Source organism: Botrytis cinerea, chromosome 7 (assembly GCF_000143535.2).
Source record: "Botrytis cinerea B05.10 chromosome 7, complete sequence".
Lineage (NCBI taxonomy): Eukaryota > Fungi > Ascomycota > Leotiomycetes > Helotiales > Sclerotiniaceae > Botrytis > Botrytis cinerea.
Window position 1 is genome coordinate 2,118,638 of NC_037316.1, and position 20,358 is coordinate 2,138,995.

Genomic DNA, 20,358 nt, shown 5'->3' on the forward strand with positions numbered 1-20,358 from the left:
AATATTCTACTTTGTGATATACTACGAGGGAAAAATAATTTCGGTCTGCCGACTCTATTAGCTAGATCTTATCAGCCGCCGACTAGTGGATAGGCGGAGATTCATGTCATCTCGCATCGTAGAATTAATCTTCGAACCATATCAGAACATAAAATATTATAAAAGAAAAAGGGAACACTTACATCATTTCACATTCTCGGGGATTTATATCCACAACATAAGACTCCAGTATCGTATCTCAGACTATCCAACCCTCTGTTGAAAAGATACGACACGTACACCTTTATTGCATATATAATATGTTTCCTTCTTAGTTAGACTTAGATCACTACTACAATTCTACATAGTCCATAATGCATGCATTCCACTGGCCTGCGCCTTTAATTGTGAATACCCTCCTCTTTTCCGAAAACGTCTAACGCCCAGGCAAGTATTCTCTAGACATCTCGGTACGTACCGAACGCACGGACTTATTCTCGAAACCTTCTAGAACTTTGCATCATCACTAACCCCTGAATAGATCTCTACCATTCTCTGGTCCGTTCCGCAAGATTGCGGGACGTTCTGATCATTCCTATTCGCTTGTTTTGTTCGCGATAAGTGTAATGTTATTGACCGCGCGTCTGATTGGCTTATGGGGGGAGTGTGGGTAGGAGAGCTTTGTTGGTAGCAATTCTACGCTGATTTGAATGTGGATGAATCCTACCTATCATATTTACTTTGATCTCGTGATCACTTTCCATAAGTTTATCATCTGAGGAGCCGGATAAGATGTCTATTGTGATTGAATTATATGTATAACTCGAAAAGTTTGATAATACCTCCTAAGATCATTGTTACCTCACTATCGCTGACGGATAATGCCTGGTGAGTAGATGGCATGGTAGTTGGTTTGAGCAGTTTCCCAAACTGATATCTCTGTCATAAAGCTCAACAGATATCTTCAAAGTATTCGCGTATCATACACAGTGCTATCTTATAATGTCTCTGAGTCTTTAGTATAATTCTGTTTGAACATCAATATTTTCACGTGACTGTTCGGGAGCGGCTAAACACTAGCCCCGAACGGTTTGACGTAGCCTGACGTCGCTTCTTCTTTTCGCCTCACATTTCCATGACATGACAACAATTTCTTCGCGACAAGACAATAGTCCGCAAAGATGGTCTCTGGGAACGTCACGAACTATACCTGGAGCTTGAATGCGGCATTAATCAACTCGATCGGGATTTTGTTGAAGACCATTAGAAATTAATGCGCGAAGAGCCATATCATTCTTGCAAATCTGGCGACTTGCTTATCTCTGTTTTCGACGTTTTGTCCATGCTCAAATGCACGAAATTGGACAGACGCAAAAGATGCGCGACTGCTTGGAATCCAGACCGGTCAGCGAGGCAGTGCAACAAAGTTCAAGCGTACCTCAAACATTGGTATGCCTGAAATGGTCGAAATCGCCGTGAATTATGAACTCGTAAGAATTAAGTCATGTCAACGCACAAGTCAGGTGTGCTTGTCGAACATCAATTCAGAGGTCATTGTCCAGATATGGTCACGTGATAATATTTGGATCTCACTACTTCATTCTCTATCAGACAACGAACGAATTGAACGCTTTATACACTAAATATGCAGTAATTTATAGTATCAAACGCATAATTAAGTTATCGCGATTCTACCCATATCCTTACGCCGCTTATATATACCAACTCCAAACCAAAAATGTATATGCCGTCTGTGGGCTTCTTCCCCTCCTTGTCTTCCTCCTTCGTCTTGTCCGTCTGTTTTCTTATCGTTGCGCATGCCAGCGACGTACTGAATGGATTTCCTCCATCATCATATATCCGCGGGGGGCTTGGTGTGCGTATTGCTCGAGGTCTCCTAGTATAACAACTAATTAGCATGGTTTCCAACGAAATGACATTCCGGACTTAAAACATGCCTGTATCAAGCTTTAACCTTTTTCTGAGATATTTTGGGAGAGAAAAATCCATATGCTTGAACTCCTCGAAAGATTGCGCTATTAAAAATATAAAAATATAACTAACCTGATGGGTTGTGTGCTGAGGAACGGTTCCTCAAAATAATAGCTGTGATAGTAGGTATGGTTATTGATGCAATTCCGAAGACTACAGCGAGAGTATTGTCTAGAACTAGAAGGTATCATTAGTATGGAGTATTTAGTTGAGAAATACAACTCACTCATAGCTGAGCTCAGGAATAAAGAGAATTAGGTCTTTGGTATGATGCTTCTGATTTTTAAGTTGGACCGGGCTATGAAATGGGACGGAGGATGTATCAGTACTTGAATAGAGTGCGCCGTCTCATAATTGCAGATGCGAAAGCTTGGACCAACCAAGGAACGTTCGACATCAATACTCATAGGTGCAGATTCACTAGGTGAACCTATCACCACCATGCTAAGACGAATGAGACTGAAATTCCCCTGGACTTATTACAGTCCTAAGGTCCGGTGGTAATCATGTGCATTACATTAAAATCCATTTTTCTTCTACCAATCCAATTAGCCCCTGTAAACTTAGAAGCCAGAAAATCACTGACTCATCAAAAATCTACAAAGCAAGATATCCTTCGCAATACTCTCGCGTTATTACTGGGCGGACGCCCAAAAAAAGGATTCGAACGCTTCATCTAACGTTATTCCTTCCGTTTCCCTTCCACAAACTTACAAGACGAATCATAATCGAAATTTAGATCTCAGATCTTATTAGCTTATCGAAGTGAAATCAATACATGGAAAATTCTATAAAACTTCCAAAACTTTGAGACCAATTTATCGTTCAATTTCAGACAATATCTTGGTTTAGTTAGTCCACCAGTGGGTGCACAGACTCACGGGACAACGTGACAGGAAAGCACAATTTCACACTCAAATTTATCAGCTTCAGAATTCAATTAAAATTTGAAACGTGACTTTATATCGATTAGATTAGTATATTGTATTATTAAAGCATTCAAAAAGAAGGGTTTCAAGATTTATCCCCAAAAAATGAGATTTGAGCTCAAAAAACAAGTAGTACGCTCTCTCACTAAAAGTTTTGGTGGGTATTATATATTCTTTTATAAAAATGCTAATATCAATCTCTTTGAGTCAATTATGAAACTACACGATACTCTCATGCTCGAAATGTATCTAGGTAAATTTCAAAGAAATTCATAGATATTTTGAATTTTAGTTAAATTATTAAAAGCGCTTTTTTGGTGTGAAATTGTGCTTTCTTCGTGAGTGTCCCGTGAGTCTGTGCACCCACTGGTGGTCTGAAATTCGGGAGCGATTGAAATGGCGACACGCTAATTGCGAGTTAAGCCTAATAAGGAATCACGGAAAATCCTAACACCAATATAGGCATACATTACCGAGCCCTACAATTTACACCCAATACAATATATAGCAAATAGAATACAATAATTGCTTTCTTTTTTATATTATATTAATAATTGATTTAGAAATAATAGACTTTGAAAACCTTAAAAATCTTTAAGTTTAATTATTGAAAATCAGTAAGGAGGCTTTGTATTATAAAAAGAAGAAAAAAACATTGAAGTCAATTTTTTTTACAAAGAGTGATTGAATAATACTTAATTGAGTTTAGTTTATTTAATGTGTTGCTATTTCAATCGCTCCCCTGAAATTCTGCTTATCTAATTAGCGGAGTGGTAATATCTCTCAAGATCTCAATAACTGAGCGAGAGATAATATTTACGAAATTTCAATTCCTAAACTGTGATCCTAACCCTTTTTCAAAAGCTCAATCTTTGCTTCACTAGTACAATCCGTGGAGCTAATCCATAGCTAGCTTCAATCATACCATCAAAGTCGCGCATTGACATTTCTAGACTAGTAGAATACTGGCGAGCCATCAAAATGATGTCATTTCCACTGGGAAGATAGTTCTAGACATTCGAAAGGCTGCAAATGCGCAACCGAAAATGAAGAGGACTTTGTTAAGGCCGGTCCACATAGTTCCTTAAACAGCTACAAAAATTGAGATCTAAGTTTTGCCCGGAATCTTCGATTAGTCTCAGTTAATTAGATGCAAAGGGATTGAAAGGCTTTATCGCTGGTATACAAGGAGGAAGTTCTAGATTTCTCCATGAGTATTTAGCGAAAAATGAACAATGAAAACAAGGAGCCTAGCCCGTAGATGTAAGTTCGGACCCGGGAGATTGGACAGAAGCCCCAAATACTATGTCGGGGAGCTGGAAGATTGGCGGAGTGAAGAATTAAAAACTAACTAGATGACGTGTTTAGTTATGATAGTATAGGGTCGTATTTGCAGCATTAATATTAGGAGTTGCTAGAAATATTTGGTTAAGAGATCAATTGTTTTCTTGGTATGTAAAAATTGCCTTCTCGCTCACTGTCGTTCAGAATAAGTTGAGGTCGGAGATCCATTGAATCAATGAGGGGATTGTAAAGACACTTCCCGTCCTAGGTTTTAGGTAGGATAGATTTTCAGTAAAGGCTGAAGAGATCTTCGATCTGCAGAAAAACTTTAAACATTCATGCGACTGATTAGAACATAATCCAAGGGTTGGAAAACAAAGTCTTCTTGACAGCAAGGAATGATCAGGGGTATCTATTCATGTACAATCGGCACAATTTGAACAGTGATTCTAGTGTAAGAACTCTAATCTCTTGAAACATCCAAAACTTTTCAGACATACGTATTCACTTAAATGCTTGTAATTCAGACCCTCCCAGGCATTCAAACCTACTCAGATGTTCAGTCCCATGAACATTCAACTTAGGGCAAACATCCAGAGTGATTTAAAAGCTTGACTTCAATTAAACATTCACATCTGATTGTGTATTCCCAACCAACTGATCGATTGAGAAAATCGAACTCCCCTAAGCGAATGGAATAGATGTTTGGTGAACTTCTACCAACTTCCTTGGCCCTCTCTGCATGTGAAAAATTATGATATAATTTCAAAGCCAACAAGTTGTGACCTGCGTTAAAGGGTAGTGAAATTTGAGAATGTGCTTAATATCTTATGGCAATCAACATTTGAGAAAAATAGCATTTGATTGCGGATCAATACACATATGAAAAGAATTCGGAAATGCTTGATGAACAGAGAGAGCGAGACTTTTCTGAGTTAAATCAGAGTGTAATGAGGTCTTGGTCAGCACTGATTTAACTCGCCGAGTATCTAGTGAAGAGTAATGACGTCAAGTACATGACGTCCAGTACATGACTCCAAACCGATACATTCATTCCGTGCGACACCCATAGCCATGCAGAAAAAGGACACGAGATCTTGGGAGAATTGACAGAATTGGATGGAAAGCAGAGATAGGAGGTCTCTGAGAATTATGGGGTTCCTACGAAAGTGATCGAGCAGAAAGTGGAGAAGAGAAGAGCAATGTTCTGGTTCAACTTTGGATTCTCGGGTGTTCAACGTGGAATTAGAGGTATGATTAGGATAGGAGAGATTTCGTTATTTGACGGAGCTATCAATACGGTCAGAATGGCCTTGGAAGTTGAGGAGCTTTTTTGCTGGTTTTCAGTTTCAAGGACAATTTTCATAAAGCGTGTGTCATGTTGAATAGTACAGAACTATTCGTGCCGAGATAAAAGACAATTCTAAGTTCTCAGAATCTGTCATAGTCTGGAAGATCGAATGCATTCAATATACCTCTACCAATGGAACTCGACATCAATTTAATAGCTAAGTATTAGATCGAATTCGAGGGAGGTTCTTAAAAGATCCTGAATCTCGATACACTTATTACAAGAATATCATTTTACACGGGCAAATCTAGGACAAAAGTGCCCTAAAAATCTGCGCGGAACACTGCAAGATGAATAATGAACAACTTTAAAATCTGCGTAAAACTTTCAAGTCTCTGGAGTCCCTCATCATTGCAGTTTCCGAACATCTGGATTCGTAGTCCGCAAGAATTACTATCTAATGCTTTGAGCGCTAATACAAACTTATCTGCACCATATATATTCTCAAGACACAACACGTTAAAGAATTCTTCTACCTCAACGTTCTCTAGCACTTCCACATAATCTGCAGACAGAACAGCCGCAGTTTATCTCTTCAGATTTTAAATTACCCGCCCCGCTGACAGATAATCCGCAGATTATTTGTTGGGTCTATAATTCGCGAGGCAGGTACACATTGCGCAGCTTAGTAGTTAATGGGTTTCTGTGAGAGACTGTAATATTGATAGGTACTCGAAGGATTCTGGATGTTGAATAAACTGTAGACAATAGACATGACTCGCTCAGTGGATAGGTACACTTCATATGAGTACATCCCAGACACTGAAAAGTTTTCTATAGAGTATGTATCTACTGAAAACCATACCACTCACGAAGAAAGATAGAACACGTGTATGATAACCCTAAAGACTAAACACAAACAACAAGACAAGACGAGAAATCCAGTGCAGACCCACTCTCTAAGTATTTCATTTCTTACAACGCCTCATCACATCAACGCATATCATACATATTACACACTTTTACAAACCCATCATGAACATGACCATCACACAAAGCACGAAGACAAACATGCGAGACGAGAGCAAACCAAACAATCGATTCTAATTCTAAGTTACAATACACCGAAACCATAAACAAAAGCAAGCATGACCAAATCCCCACCCCCACACATCACCATCTATCTCACACAACCAGATCCAACCCCCCTCCCAAGCAAAAGACAAGTAAGTTAGACAACCCCCCCCCCCCCCCCCCCCCCCAAAAAAAACAACCAACAAAGCAAAATTAAAGACAAGAAATCAACTCTCGATCTTTCGAGACCAGCTCTCATTCTCTCACGCAAGCACCCGCCATGCTCCAGCCAGTCCCAAACACCCTCCCTCCGAGCAACCATTCTCTCTGTTCGGAATTGAAAACCGTGCATATAATTGACACTAAGAGCGCCATCATATCGCACCGGGCTTCTATGCCCACGATACCATTATCCGCATTTAACAGAAAAAGTCAGTGGTCCAAGTCCAAACCTCTGGCTTATCCCCGCTACCACCGCTCACTGTTTTATCCCCAAGGTAAAGACCCGTGTATTCGACTGTTTTGGGTGAATTGACTCCTACTTCGTACTGGTAACTGTTGATGACGTTATGCGACTTCTTATACCCCTTTTCCACCAAATCGAGTTGGATTTCGCTCGAGTATTTATACACGCATCCTGTGTATGTATCATTAAGTTTAATCCCTTCTGCGTTGGCGACGAGGGGATAAGCCAGTTGGTGGCCGGTAGGTGGGCTCCTCTCGTTGTAGTAGCAAGTTACTCCTCCGTTATCTAAATACGAAATAAAAAGATTGCTTGGAGCGTTGTCGGTTCCAAAAGTGTAAACTACACTAACGTTCATGCAGCCGAGAGCGGATGGAATGAGGGCTGCGGCCGAAATGAGAAGGGTAGAGAATTGCATCTTGAAGTTGTTACTCGAAATAAAGTGATTGACAAGAAATGTGTTTCTGAATGAGTGTGTAAGTGTGGTTGTGCTGTGAAACTTTACAAAAAAATGATTGTTAAGACAAAGGAAAGTTTAAAAAAGATTGTTTGATGGCAATGCCGATGGTTGGATGTTTTGATGTGGAAGTGATTGTTGATATGAGTTGTCTACAGGATGGTTTGAAGTCTTTTATATATCTTCAAATTTATTTCAAGCATATTCGAAAACTGAGGATTAGACGTTTTTTGGCCATGCGCTTGTATTTTTAGGCACGCTAGGCCATATCATCCTAACGACAAAAGGGGCCCTTTGCAACGCGTTATTCTTGGGTCAATTCCATAAAGACCCGCTGTTGTCCGGATTTGAACTTCGGCTTACTTTGAAAGGAATTAAGACCAGCAATGTGGTCGGCTTGGAGATCAATTGAGAATCTGAGACCGAAGTAGATGGTCCCTTCAGGGCTTGACAATGGCGTCTGGAAGGTGGTATTTTGGTGGAAACATACAGATATTCCAAGTACGAGAAACCGATAAATTTGATATCACGAGTATCAAGACATACTTCTTGGTAAAGCATGGCTTTGAAAATAAACGTGATACCGAGATAAATTCACGGAATTTGTGCCCCTCACCGGTTTGTTCCCAATCAAAGTATTTGCTAAGCAAATGTTAGTAAGGTCGAGGCCAAGCGAATGCTCCTCCCCGCATTGACCAGAGATCCACCCATGGAGGATTAATCGCATCGCTTTAGATACCAGAAATAACTTCAATCTGTGGAGTAAGCGTTTCGAGAGTTGGAAGGATTGACGTAATAATATAATCTAACCGCCTCACAACGGCCATGTTCGGCCCATTCTCTTTACGTAGAAGGACAAAATCTTGTAAGCCCCGAACTTGCTCATGAATTTCGGTACCGTGGAGCTGCACCGAAGCAAGCCAACCAACAAGTCCGGATGCTTTTCGCATAGACTACTTTCATCTGTGGGCTCAACATAGGACATAGGAGTAAGGACTATGGTCTCTCACGAATAGCACTACTTGTGCATCAAGGGGCAGTAACACAGGAATGGCGAATTAGTATACGAGCTTGCTGCTATACCTAGTAGAACTGGCAAGTGTATGCTTAATTAGAGTGTCAACAAAATGTGGTCCTGGTGGAATGTTAAGTGGGTGCCGGCGATTCAACTGTAGAGGTATGGAAGCTGTGGAGACTACCGCTTTCACAAAATAAAATTTCGCCTCACAAAAAGGATTCGTGTATAAATTGTCCTGTATTTGATTTTAAAGCATTGCCGCTTCTTTCCTCGTACTTTTTTTTCTATTTCTGCTTACACTTGCTGAGATTCTACTAACATCGAATTTTAGCTGTTTCAATCTCCGTCCCAACGTTGGAAAAAGATTTTCTAGAAGGCGAAGACTTGATCTTCCAATTTGCTGACTGGCTTTGCCTTTTTGAAGCCCAAACCTTCAGAGGCTTTCTTCATAGCACTGATCATGGGTGGTGGTCCACAGAGCAAAAGTTTAACATCTTCTGCTGGCTTAGGAAGCCATTTCTGCATAAAATTAGCACTGATAATTGGGTATATCAAAACTTTTCAGAGACTTACAGTGATCATTTCAGGAGTGACAAAACCAACACCGCCGTCCCATTTCTCGGGTGGGTTGTTCAAAACGTAGTGAACACGGAAACCCTTGTCCTGAGCAGCCAAACTATCCAAGTCATCTTTCAACAAGATATCCTCAGGATTAACATTTGCGAAAATTAAATCGACCTCAGTCTTATCTCCAGCAGCTCTGCCTCTAATGACAGCACGAATGACCTGTAACATGGGTGTAATACCGGTTCCACCAGCGATCATACCAAAATGACGAACCATGTTGGGAGTATAGACCATTGCACCTTTTGGACCCCGGACCTTGATAGTTTGACCAACAGTGAGGGAAGCCATATGTTTAGAGATATTTCCGGTGGGGTAGGACTTGATGAGGAGGTCGAAGTAGCCTGGTTGGTGATCGCCAGAGACAGGTGTATAAGATCGAACGATTTCCTTGTTTGACCCATCGGGTTGGGGAAGAACAGCGGAAATGGAGATGTGCTGACCGATAGGAAGACCGAGGATAGAGGTAGGTTTTGGCAGACTGAATCGATAACTATGCACATGTTAGAAACATCCAAGGTGGCTTAGAATCAAACTGACATTGCTACATTGTGAGAGATGACAGTCTTCTCCTTGAGCTCAAAATCTTGGAAGACAGTTGGCTTGAGAACTGGGGTTTCTTCTGCATAAATTGTCAATATGCATTCCATTGCTACAGACCGCGTGCAAAGCGTGAACTTACGGCTTGACCAAATCTTGTATCCCCCGAGCACGGCAGCAAGAGCAACGGCGAACGGAAGCCAATCTTTTTTGACAATAAAACATCCAAGTATCAAAAGGCCAGACGGAATATAGATGCCATCAACGTATGCCTTTGACAAGAACTTATTTGCTGGTGCTGTACTCATTTTGGCAGGTTTGGTGAGAGCACAAGAAATTGTTGGGCTTTTGTTGCGATCCTTGCACTTTTTGCTCTTCCGAAGATCCCACCGAATGAAGATCACAATATAGAATATACTCTTCTCACAGTTTCGACAACTCTCGAGCGTTGGGAGACCCGACTTAAAAGGAAAAGTAAGAGTGGTGAGATGGTAAGAGAGAAGTATAACGTGCGGTTCTTCTCCGCGGGAAAGTCAGTACCAAAATAATTTAGCTCAAGTCTGGCTGTCATTGTTGATTTCGGCTGGGGTCAGAGCTCGCTTGCCGAACCTTACCCCGATGAGGATAAGGTTTCCTCAACTCGAAGTCACTCCGATAGATGAAACTTTAAACCTCACCATTTTGACAGGGCTGAATACATTTCTAATCCAAGCAACTTTCAGCCGCCGTGTGAAGAAATGGGCGAATCGATTCATCAGAGTGGAGGGAATGCAGGTGATAAATCGGACGATTCGCCATTTCCTCTCACGGACACAGATAGATGGGTGTTGTCACAAACTGACGATGAATTTCATCTGCACGATTGGGACGAGTTGAAAGAGATTATAGGTGAGCTATCCTCAAGCATATCCATTATAAGAGCTTCATTTCTATGTTAGACATGAATTGCAAAACATCAAAAGATACAAGAAGGATCACCAGCGTGATGATAATCGGCCTCCCGGGTTCTATCCTATGCAGCTTTCTCACATGACATTGCGTATTTTAGCTCAATTCTCTCTCTAATTCTTGTCAAGCAACGAATAATCTATCAATCCTCAAACGAAAGCCCTCTGACCTTCGTCGATATATGTCTTGGTCCACAAGCATTAAAGCCGAGTATGGAAGTATGATGAATTATATCCTCCAACACCGACTTCCCTGGGGTTCGCCACCATTCACCTACATCTCCTCAATCCCATTTGAGAATCCCTCGGATTATAAAATTTTGCTAAATGATTGGCCATACGGTCTCTCGAAAGATGTTACCCATTTTGTGGTGTGGTCAAAAACACCCATCGCCACCGACGATGAGAATGGAGATGTGACGGATGAGAGCCGGAAAATAATTCAAGATTTCGTGAAGAGAACATTTGCTGATAGGTTGGAAGGCACCGATAGAGTGATGTGGTTTAAGAACTGGGTCGCATTGCAGAGTGTCAGGGCCCTTGAGCACATCCATGTTTTGATCAAAGATGTCCAGAAGGATGATATTGAGTTCTGGACCGAGAACAGGGTCTAGAACAATGGATATGCACAAAAATGTATCTCATATGTACATTGCTCACACCGCCTAGTATATCGAAGCTCTATCTTGCATGACCTTGGCTGGAACCATATACAGTAAACCATCAAACACAAGCAGAAAAGCGACTCTACTGTCTCCTCTGTCTTCTATTGCCTGCCATTGGCATTTGTTCTTCGGGTGCTTGGGCTTTCTGACCACCGCCCATCATGCCCTTTGCTCCCGACCACAGACCAAAAACCTTGTAAAGTCCATATATAGGCACGACCGAGAAAATGAGCCAGCCCCAGTTACCAAATATAACAACAACAAGCAATGACAGCCAATGCATCCATATAATGTCAAACATGTATTCTGTTAGTCCTGGTGCTGCAAGGTCTTCTCCTGCAGACACCATCTTGCCAGCTTGATCGAATTTGGGGCGACTGTTCTGTTCAAGGAACCATTCAATAACCCAGGGTGCAAGTGAGAAAAGCACGTATGCCCACATATTTCTTGATCGTATTAAGAAGTGGAAGAGGCAGAACAAAGCATTTGCAAGAAATGTCCCATAATGGAGGTAGTTTAGTGCTTGAATGTTGGCCTTTGCCCGGTCTTTCTTCGCTTTTTGTGCCATTGTGTGTGAGGATGCAAGGTGATATCGGATCTGAATGAGTAGATGTGTTTAGGATCTGGCCTTTTCTAGATGGCTGAGAAGCGAGGTCAATTCGATACAACGTGTCGCCGATTGAACAATGGAGAGGTACCTTTTCAGTAAAAGACTCCCTCAGCCCAACTTTCCCAGGAGATCAACCGGATTGGAGAATTGGGACAGAATGCTGCTTTTCGTAAAGTCGAGCCCCTCGTGGTGGTGTACTGGGTTATTGAGCTTCTTCACAAGGCTGAGTCTGCAAGGAACAATTCAGAAGCAGAAGTGCTGTTGTGTACCTTGCTGACTAATACCCAAATCCCCCAATTGACTGATTGTTGCTGGGTGGATGGTCTGCAACCAATCAGTTCCACCGCGATCAGACAAACAACAGAACAAAAATCGAAGAGGTCGAGGATGAGCAAGGTTTTGATGTTATCCTGAACTAATAGCAAGGAATATTCGACTATACCCATACAAAATCGTTTGTATTGGATTTTGGATTCATCGCATTTGCATTTGCGCCGTATACAGCCCTGTATACAGCCTTCCCCTTTCCTTTGGTCTGGTCTTTATTCTTTACTGCAACTTCATACGATCTTCCTTCCTTCCAAAGCAAGTCCACCTCGATACCCATACACTATACACCCACACGCATACACGGTCCTTATTAGAGTCCCGATTCAGCCTTTGCTTTTGGATGCAGGCAACGACCGTTTTCTGCCTACCTTGCCTTGTCTTCTCACCCTCATCGTTACATGATAAATAGTAACCAGCAACGACAACAACTCTGTTTTTACGACCTTACGATCGTATTCCCAAAGTTCCTATTTGCTTCTTTTCACCTACCACTTTCAACAACAATACAGCCAGATAATATTAATGCCATCGATCCTGGGATAGCTTTCGTGGAGCTGCGAAAAATTTACACTTATCAGATCGACCAAACAACGCAAACAACGCCACGCGCAGGAGAGTTATTTTCCATTGTTCGAAGTTCAAGGGAGCTCCTAACTAAGGAGACCTTTCGACCAATCCAGCTCGACTATAATCGAAAATCGGAAGCTCTGTTGACTTCATGGCGAGAGATTCACAACAAATATAAAATTCGCGATTTGGATCTACTACCTCTCTTCACCACCCTACACAATGCCCTCCTCTAGGAAGGAATCAATCAATCCTTGTATCACGAATCAACTATGCCAACTCATCTACTACCACATTGACAATAACCTCCTCAAGAACGCCTTGTTCTTCGCAGAAAGATTGCATGCATACACCCCGAAAGGTCCCGAATCTTCTTACCTTCTTTCCTTGTGCTATTTGCGACTTGGCGATTATGCTTCCGCATTTGAGGTTGTGAAGAGCCCAAACACTAGATCGGGGCATCTTGGCTGTGCATACATCTACGCGCAAGCATGTCTTGCATTGGGAAAGCTTAAAGAGGGAATCTTGGCATTAGAAAAGAATAGAGGTTGCTGGGGGGCACAGAATTCATTTGGTAAACACACACAATACTCACGACATCCTGATCCTGACGCATCTGCGGTTTGTTGTTTACTGGGGAAGCTCTATCGTGCTTTTGATGACAAAAAGCAGTCGATCGGTTATTTTGAAGAGGCGCTGAAATTGAATCCATTCATGTGGGATGCATTTACTAATCTTTGTGATATGGGTACAAGCGTTAGGGCCTCGAGTACTTTTAGAATGAGTCTAGAGATGGAGGCAATACTGAAATCGAATACACAAGACCGGGAGGGGCCAATAGAAACACTGTCAGTGGAGGAACCTAGGCCAAGCCGACCTAGCGCGCGATCTTACCAGAGTGACCCTACCGATCCTTTCAATAATAATTCTTCGTCTCGATCATTCGCGGGTGGACTTTTCGGATCACTTGCGACTTCTGCATCATCGAAACTCGCTGAAAGCAACCCGAGTCTTACAAATCTCCCCGCGACTGGAGGCATCAGCATTAGCTCTGATACAATGGAAACGCCCACTGGACCTAGCGCCCCCCTCGATTATACCACTGCGCCCAGTCGAAAAGACACTAGTATGACATCTGCATTTCCCATCAACATGGAACCCCCACAGGCCCCCGTTCGCAGAAATCGAACTTTACAAGGCCTTGGTATGGACTTCAGTATGGATGTTCCCAAGATGGGCCGATCTATGACTTCAAAACGACTTCAAAAGGCGGCTGCTGAAATTTCGGAAGATAGTAGCGCGGGGCATAATTCTCGCCACAACTCTGTTACGGTACCGGGTGGGGATAGGAAACGAACGGTATCCGGACAAGTAGTACCCCGGCAACCTTCGGAAGATCCTGGAGCACCCCAGAGAAGAAGCGTCAGGTTGATTAACCAATTCCGACCGACAAGCAACAAATCCTCCAGTAATCTTGCGACTGTAGGGCCTGCGCCTGGAAGAGAATTAAAGAAAGCTAGGCCTCCGATATCAAAGATGATGCGTCCGGCTGGGTCCTCTACGGCTGGAAGACAGGTCAGTGGTAATCGAAAACCAGTGGAAGATTCTATGGAATTAGATCAAAGGGAAGGGGAAATAAGACCCCGGGTATCCACAAAATCTTTTGGTACTAGATCGTCAGAATCGGACACTGGAACCCGAGAGGAAGCTTTGAGATGGCTTCTCGATTTGTTCAAGAAGTTTGGGACTGGTTATTTTTTACTTGCAAGATTTCAATCTCATCAGGCTTTAGAGGCGTTCTCTACACTATCTACTCAACAGCAAGATACCCCTTGGGTGTTGTCACAAATGGGACGTGCTCATTACGAGCAAGCGTCATATACCGAAGCTGAATCCTTGTATAAACGAATTCGACAGATAGCACCAACACGCTTTGAGGACATGGAGATCTATTCTACTGTGCTGTGGCATCTGAAGAAAGAAACCGATCTGGCCTTCCTGGCCCATGAATTGGTGGATTCTTCGTGGCAGTCGCCAGAAGCTTGGTGTGCACTTGGAAATTCCTGGTCACTTATGCGTGATCACGAACAAGCTTTACGGTGTTTCAAACGGGCTACACAATTAAATCCTAAGTTTGCTTATGCTTTTACACTTCAAGGCCATGAGCATGTTATGAATGAAGAATATGATAAAGCGCTTACTTCATACAGACATGCAATGGCTGTTGACAGGCGACACTACAATGCCTACTACGGAGTTGGTAAAGTGTATGAAAAGATGGGTAATTACGACAAAGCATTTATACACTTCGAAGCCGCCTCCAAAATCAACCCAACAAATGCAGTGCTTTTGGGTCTTATGGGAAGTGTTGTTGACAAGAAAGGAAACAAAGGCCTAGCACTTTCATACTTCAAGAAGGCAATCGATCTGGATCCAAAATCAGCGCTGACTCGTTTCAAGAAAGCCCGCTGCTTAATGACGATGGGTAGATTGGAGGATGCCTTAGATGAACTGAAGATCTTGAAAGACTTGGCTCCTGATGAGGCAATGGTTCATTTCTTATTGGGGAGATTATATAAGAGTATGAAACAAAAGGGCGCTTCGGTTCGGCATTTTACCATTGCTTTAAACCTAGATCCAAAGGTATGTATATATATGTAAACAATGCTGATCAAAAGACCTACCACTAATCAAAAACAGGCGAGTCAACAAATTAAAGAAGCGATCGAAAGTCTAGAGCAAGGAGATGACGATGATGATGATGAGACCAGCATGATGGGCTGATTTGAAACGACTGTGCTCGAAATCTTGGCCACAATGGATCTCCTTCAAATTACATCGCCCTTTTTGTTTTTGCGTTGCTTTTCGAATCGTCTCTTTCAAAGATACCCATTACTTATCGAACTATTATTAACTCCAATCATTGAATGGCCTTTTAATATCAGATTGGCTTCATTGCCCCAAATTCACTACTCACACTGCAATTGAGTATTCCCACAAAAACTACAAAAAAAGCTGTCAACCCTACAGCAAAACATGATGATACGATAAAACTGGAAGACGACTCGGTTACGATAGGAAAAGAATCTTAGCATTTGCATTGGGTTGGCGTTCTTGTTTCCGGCATAGTTTCTCATCGTAGATGAGTCGATGGATAGTAAAATCCATTTCTCTTCTTGACCACACAATCTGCCGATTGCGTTATATCACTACGTTAGAATTGCTCTAGTGGCAGGTGGCCATTATTCAGTGGCCTGAGAGCAATTACAGCGGGACTTGACATACAGGGGCAGGAGGACGTGTAAAATGAATTATTGTAGACTATAATCATCTCTTTCATTGCCCTTTCTAAGGGTCATAGGAAGAAGGGGTGAAGGAGAAAAGTTGAAGATCAAAGAATTGTGTCATACTTTTCTACTAAAAGAGATAAGACTTGCCTGGATTTATGTGATTGCCATTATGTGAGTGATTGAATGCTTGGATCGTATCGAGAAAGGCTGGCGATGTCCTAAGGTGACGAGTGCCACCCCATTTATTCTTGAAGCTACTTGCTTCTACTTTGACTTTCTCGTGCCTCGGCCGTTTTACTTGATTTTTCAATGGAGATTATCGAAGTGAGAGTTCACATTTACTCTAACTGTCCCTTGATTCCGATGGTTCTCTTTGTTCTCGTTAAAACAATGGCGTTGTTCTGTTGTGCTCAAATTGTATGGATTTAGCATATATATCGAGATTTGCGGAGACAGCTTTGTTTTATTCCTTGACTTGGGGGAACAATGACCTTGTTAAGACAGCATTGCTCAGGATCCCCTAGCTCCCACTAAGTAAACATCCTGCAAACTGTCCTGGACCTGTTATTCAGATCGTGAACAATGCCATTGAGAATTTTATAAATGTCCAGGTGATATCTCTGGGTTCTGCTATTAAAACTCCAGTCATATCTAAACCTTCATCTACTTTAAGAGACTACTGAACCATTACAACAACTAGTACTAGCAATCTCCTAGTTACGTTTTGAAAGATGTGTCTCACCATTACTCTAAAGTATATGACGTGTGGTCACAAAGAATTATACGTTCGTCCATGCGGACCTGATAGCATTCGTTGCAATATGATGTCAACCCATACCTGCAATATAAGATCCAAAGTGTGCCGCACTTGTTGGATGCTCGATGACTTTAGACAAGCTCCTGGTTATTGTCCTGAGCAGTCAATGATGGAGAACGACGTATCACTTTACCAGGCTTGGAATTTGGAAGCTGAAACACAAGAATTAAATGCTCAGCTCCCAACCATACCCCTCCCCAACCTTCCTAATCAATATGCTCACTTCTACTCGACAAATACAGTGGCTTTTGATTTACTTAATCAGAATGCTTTAGAAGTACTCTTTGAGATTGTTTATCAACACTTAGATCCAGCTTTCCAGGCGCGTATCATTAACGGTGAGAATATTTCACTTGCTGACAGAATACAGACCCTAAATATCCGTCAAGTCTTATTGTTAAATTATGCTCTGGCAGATGCTTCTCAATCTCTTCACAGCGATGACTGGCGTATTGCGATGGGTTACAGGGCCATCATAGACTTCCACAATTCGGAACATTTTACTCTGCTTGAAGACCTACAAGCACTCGTGGACGAGTGCGGTATTTGCAGAACTTCTTTTGCTCACCCTGATGAAGGAGAAACGAATCATGCTGTAGTAAAGACAAGCTGCAATCATATATTTCATGAGAGTTGCTTGGAGCGATGGTTTGTATCATCCGATCGTGGCGACTGTCCCATGTGCAGAAGAATGATTCGAGGCGCAGAACTCCCAGAAATTCCCGCCCTCCTGGAAGCAGATGGACCCTTCCCAGAATGGCTGGCGATTCTAAATAGGTGTATCCGCCCAGTTATTCCTCGTCCCGCAGCTGTCACCCGTCTAGACATCCTACGACTAGAACTCGAGGTTTTGGAAGTTCTCGAACTTGTCGAAACCGCCAGAGAAGAATTCACCGCCGCCGAAAGAAGTGTACGCGCGGCATCCGACGCCTTGCAGACCCACGAATTCGTTCCTCGGGAAGAGCTCCGTGCATTCCAAGATCAATTGTTGGACCATGCTGCGGATATCGAGGAGCAAGCATTTCGACATTATCAGTATACACTTCGTCAACATCAAAGAACACGTCTCATACGCGAGAATCTTCTTCGTGATTGTTTGCGTATGAGAGAACGGTGCGATCATGTATATGGTCTTGCTCAGTCGAGATACTATACTGTTGCGAGAGCGTTGAGGATGGCGCGGGATGTTGTAGCAGCGCAAAATGTGGAGGAAGTTGAAGAGGCTCGGGGAGAAGAGGGGATCTGATGATTCTGATGCAGGTGAGCGTGCGATAGAACGGAGAATGATGGATAACTTGTCGATTAAGTAGACTTTGTGTACCATCGCCATATTTCATTGTTTGCGCTCTACACAACGGCTGGTTCTGTCTTCGTTCGTGTCTTCTCTTTTACTAATAACTTTCACATTTATTTACAATAAAATATAAAATACAAAAAATATATATATCAATACCAACAAATTTTAATCGTATACTCTGCCACGTGATCATGTACTAAATCCGACTAAAAACCATCATTAAGAATATTCTACTTCCAGATCCTGCTTTCATTCCAAGTTGATAAAAAAAAAATCGTGTGAGAGTGATGAGTAAATATCATATATCGATATGAATAATCTTTCTATAGATATTTGATCATATCTTATACTTTCACAACTGATCACTAATAGTGAGTTGATGAACCAAACCCAAATTCTGAATCACAAAAATCAACAAATAGTATTTCGAGTATGTACTCATCAGCCTGATTGTTTTCTTCTTCTTCGAGATTCTCTTTGGTCGATTTAATTGGAGTCAGAAGAAAAGGTATCTCGAATAGTGCTTTCTTTGTGTTGTTGAAAGAGGGTATGTCAAACCCCCAAAATTAAGCGAGTGCGGGAATACTGGGGATGAAAGTGAAGAGGAGATGAGAGTAGAGGAAAAGAGGAGTAGTGTTGAGACCAAACCCCAAGGAAATCCAATTGAGAAAGTAAACTGAAGTACTAGTAGAGAAGAGAGGGGGGGAGAATGAAAGATTGAAAGGAAAACGGGGTGGAGTAGCGCTAGGAGAAAAGTTTTTGGATTATGGAATTTGAACACCAATGTTTTGTTTTTGCATCTACTTGGTCGTAGAAATGGTGACCAGGAATAAGTCAGTCTGTCTTATTCTTTGTTTTGTTCACAAGGAAAATGTTTGCTTTGTTGGCGTCCGTGGGACCTTTGTATTAATTCATTACTTTGTTGGTGTGCATATATATATAGGTGCTTTGTATCAATTGATTGTTCTGTAAAATTCCGTTGATTCGAGTCGACTGTAACATTTTTTCTGTTCCTTCATCCCTTATATTCAGTAGAAATTTACAATTAAGTTGAAACTAAGACAAATCTACTTGTATTTTGAAAGGTTGTTAAATTTGTCACTTCGAGAACAATGCCATGAGGAGCATGTCAAATAGTCGAGAGTTTCCTAGAATATTTATACTTCATTCTCATCATATCTAGACCACTATACCTAACATCTATTTATCTTTAGAAACTTTTAAGCTCTTTGAAAGATAGACCTAGTGCAAGATGTGTATCACCATTGACTTTGTCTTTTCAGAGTGTGGTCATAAAGCCACATTCGTCCGCTCATGCCGGGAAGATTTTTCTCTCTGCGGAAACATGGTGACTGACCCTTTAGTATCAACACATGCTGACTTCTGCAATGATTGCTTTATGCTTCCTGATCCCAGAATATCTATAGCTAGAGAATACCAACCTGAAAACTCATCAATTGATTTGATGACAGAGCTTTATCAGATGCGTCATGTTGAAGATGAAACCATGGATCTACAGGTTCGACTCCAAGACTTGCCCCTTCCTGATGATGTCCAAGATCCCAGTTACCATTCATCCATGTTTAGAGCAATGTTTCTACTTCCCAGAGATAGTCTTGATTTGCTATTTATTATGGTCAATCAGCGCTTGATTCCTGATTTTTGGCTTCGCGTGCTCAACGGCCAATCCCCTTCTCCTTTGATCAGACGTTCAATTTTACACCTTCGACAAATTTTGATCTTGAACCTTGCACTTCATCGTTCGAGAACAACCCTTTCGAAAACTGAATGGTATATTGCTATGGGCTATGAGCTTTTTTACCAGGTCGATTCTACTTCCTCTGATGATGATTGTGGAATTTGCCGCCAACCGCTCAACGAGATAGGTGAGGAAGGCGTACCGGTAAGAACCCAATGCAGTCATGCATTTCATCTAAAATGTCTTGGAGAATGGATTGACGTGTCCCCTCATAGCGATTGTCCAGCTTGCAGAGAAGTGATTTTAAAGACACTTGAGCCTATTCATGATACTCCAGCACGAGGCCCACATCCAGAATGGCTTATCTCTTTATTCCCTCCCGTGCCACAAATTACTCCCAATAATCCAACCCTTATAGCACAAGAACTCGCACAGTTAGAGTATGATAGCGAAAATGCGCGTCTGAGAGTCTTGGAGACTGATCA

General features: G+C 41.9%; 7 protein-coding genes across 8 annotated transcripts; 3 read left to right on the forward strand and 4 right to left on the reverse strand.

Annotated features, from left to right (window-relative positions):
* Positions 1-1,115: 1,115 nt before the first annotated feature.
* On the reverse strand, positions 1,116-2,321 carry BCIN_07g05730 (hypothetical protein). Its single transcript, XM_024694168.1, has 3 exons — positions 2,198-2,321; positions 2,044-2,148; positions 1,116-1,876 (listed from the first exon to the last, which is right to left on the reverse strand). Exons 1-3 carry the CDS (start codon positions 2,199-2,201, stop codon positions 1,785-1,787), a joined length of 201 nt encoding a protein of 66 aa, XP_024549957.1. The 5' UTR covers positions 2,202-2,321; the 3' UTR covers positions 1,116-1,784.
* A 4,442-nt stretch (positions 2,322-6,763) lies between these two features.
* BCIN_07g05740 (hypothetical protein) lies at positions 6,764-7,705 on the reverse strand. Its single transcript, XM_001545377.2, has one exon. The coding sequence runs from the start codon at positions 7,428-7,430 to the stop codon at positions 6,969-6,971; it is 462 nt and encodes a 153-aa protein (XP_001545427.1). The 5' UTR covers positions 7,431-7,705; the 3' UTR covers positions 6,764-6,968.
* A 953-nt stretch (positions 7,706-8,658) lies between these two features.
* Bccbr1 lies at positions 8,659-10,220 on the reverse strand. Its single transcript, XM_001545375.2, has 4 exons — positions 9,794-10,220; positions 9,652-9,733; positions 9,061-9,604; positions 8,659-9,006 (listed from the first exon to the last, which is right to left on the reverse strand). The coding sequence occupies exons 1-4, from the start codon at positions 9,957-9,959 to the stop codon at positions 8,857-8,859; spliced, it is 942 nt and encodes a 313-aa protein (XP_001545425.1). The 5' UTR covers positions 9,960-10,220; the 3' UTR covers positions 8,659-8,856.
* Positions 10,221-10,279: 59 nt separating this feature from the next.
* On the forward strand, positions 10,280-11,257 carry BCIN_07g05760 (hypothetical protein). Its single transcript, XM_024694169.1, has 2 exons — positions 10,280-10,539; positions 10,728-11,257. The coding sequence occupies exons 1-2, from the start codon at positions 10,389-10,391 to the stop codon at positions 11,210-11,212; spliced, it is 636 nt and encodes a 211-aa protein (XP_024549958.1). The 5' UTR covers positions 10,280-10,388; the 3' UTR covers positions 11,213-11,257.
* A 38-nt stretch (positions 11,258-11,295) lies between these two features.
* Positions 11,296-12,143, reverse strand: Bcenv10. Of its 2 annotated transcripts, XM_024694170.1 has the most exons (2): positions 11,962-12,143; positions 11,296-11,904 (listed from the first exon to the last, which is right to left on the reverse strand). In XM_024694170.1, the coding sequence occupies exon 2, from the start codon at positions 11,829-11,831 to the stop codon at positions 11,346-11,348; it is 486 nt and encodes a 161-aa protein (XP_024549960.1). In that variant the 5' UTR covers positions 11,832-11,904; positions 11,962-12,143; the 3' UTR covers positions 11,296-11,345. The 2 variants fall into 2 exon arrangements, with proteins under 2 accessions (XP_024549960.1, XP_024549959.1); XM_024694171.1 differs by having other exon boundaries at positions 11,296-12,143.
* An 82-nt stretch (positions 12,144-12,225) lies between these two features.
* Bccdc27 lies at positions 12,226-16,202 on the forward strand. The gene is made up of 2 exons (XM_024694172.1): positions 12,226-15,413; positions 15,471-16,202. The coding sequence occupies exons 1-2, from the start codon at positions 12,993-12,995 to the stop codon at positions 15,552-15,554; spliced, it is 2,505 nt and encodes an 834-aa protein (XP_024549961.1). The 5' UTR covers positions 12,226-12,992; the 3' UTR covers positions 15,555-16,202.
* Positions 16,203-16,776: 574 nt separating this feature from the next.
* BCIN_07g05790 (hypothetical protein) lies at positions 16,777-18,335 on the forward strand. The gene has a single exon (XM_001545369.2). It carries the CDS (start codon positions 16,792-16,794, stop codon positions 18,121-18,123), a length of 1,332 nt encoding a protein of 443 aa, XP_001545419.2. The 5' UTR covers positions 16,777-16,791; the 3' UTR covers positions 18,124-18,335.
* The last annotated feature ends 2,023 nt before the right edge of the window (positions 18,336-20,358 follow it).

Excerpts from the sequence above, each read along its gene's own strand:
- BCIN_07g05730 (XM_024694168.1), bottom strand. Across the intron at positions 1,877-2,043 it reads CTCAGCACACAACCCATCAG|GAGACCTCGAGCAATACGCA; the intron begins GTTAGTTATATT and ends TTGTTATACTAG.
- BCIN_07g05740 (XM_001545377.2), bottom strand. The coding sequence starts at position 7,430 with ATGCAATTCTCTACCCTTCTCATTTCGGCCGCAGCCCTCATTCCATCC.
- Bccbr1 (XM_001545375.2), bottom strand. The coding sequence starts at position 9,959 with ATGAGTACAGCACCAGCAAATAAGTTCTTGTCAAAGGCATACGTTGAT. Across the intron at positions 9,605-9,651 it reads ATCTCTCACAATGTAGCAAT|TTATCGATTCAGTCTGCCAA; the intron begins GTCAGTTTGATT and ends ACATGTGCATAG. Across the intron at positions 9,007-9,060 it reads TCACTCCTGAAATGATCACT|AAATGGCTTCCTAAGCCAGC; the intron begins GTAAGTCTCTGA and ends AATTTTATGCAG.
- BCIN_07g05760 (XM_024694169.1), top strand. The coding sequence starts at position 10,389 with ATGGGCGAATCGATTCATCAGAGTGGAGGGAATGCAGGTGATAAATCG. Across the intron at positions 10,540-10,727 it reads CGAGTTGAAAGAGATTATAG|CAACGAATAATCTATCAATC; the intron begins GTGAGCTATCCT and ends ATTCTTGTCAAG.
- Bcenv10 (XM_024694170.1), bottom strand. The coding sequence starts at position 11,831 with ATGGCACAAAAAGCGAAGAAAGACCGGGCAAAGGCCAACATTCAAGCA.
- Bccdc27 (XM_024694172.1), top strand. The coding sequence starts at position 12,993 with ATGCCCTCCTCTAGGAAGGAATCAATCAATCCTTGTATCACGAATCAA. Across the intron at positions 15,414-15,470 it reads CTTTAAACCTAGATCCAAAG|GCGAGTCAACAAATTAAAGA; the intron begins GTATGTATATAT and ends AATCAAAAACAG.
- BCIN_07g05790 (XM_001545369.2), top strand. The coding sequence starts at position 16,792 with ATGTGTCTCACCATTACTCTAAAGTATATGACGTGTGGTCACAAAGAA.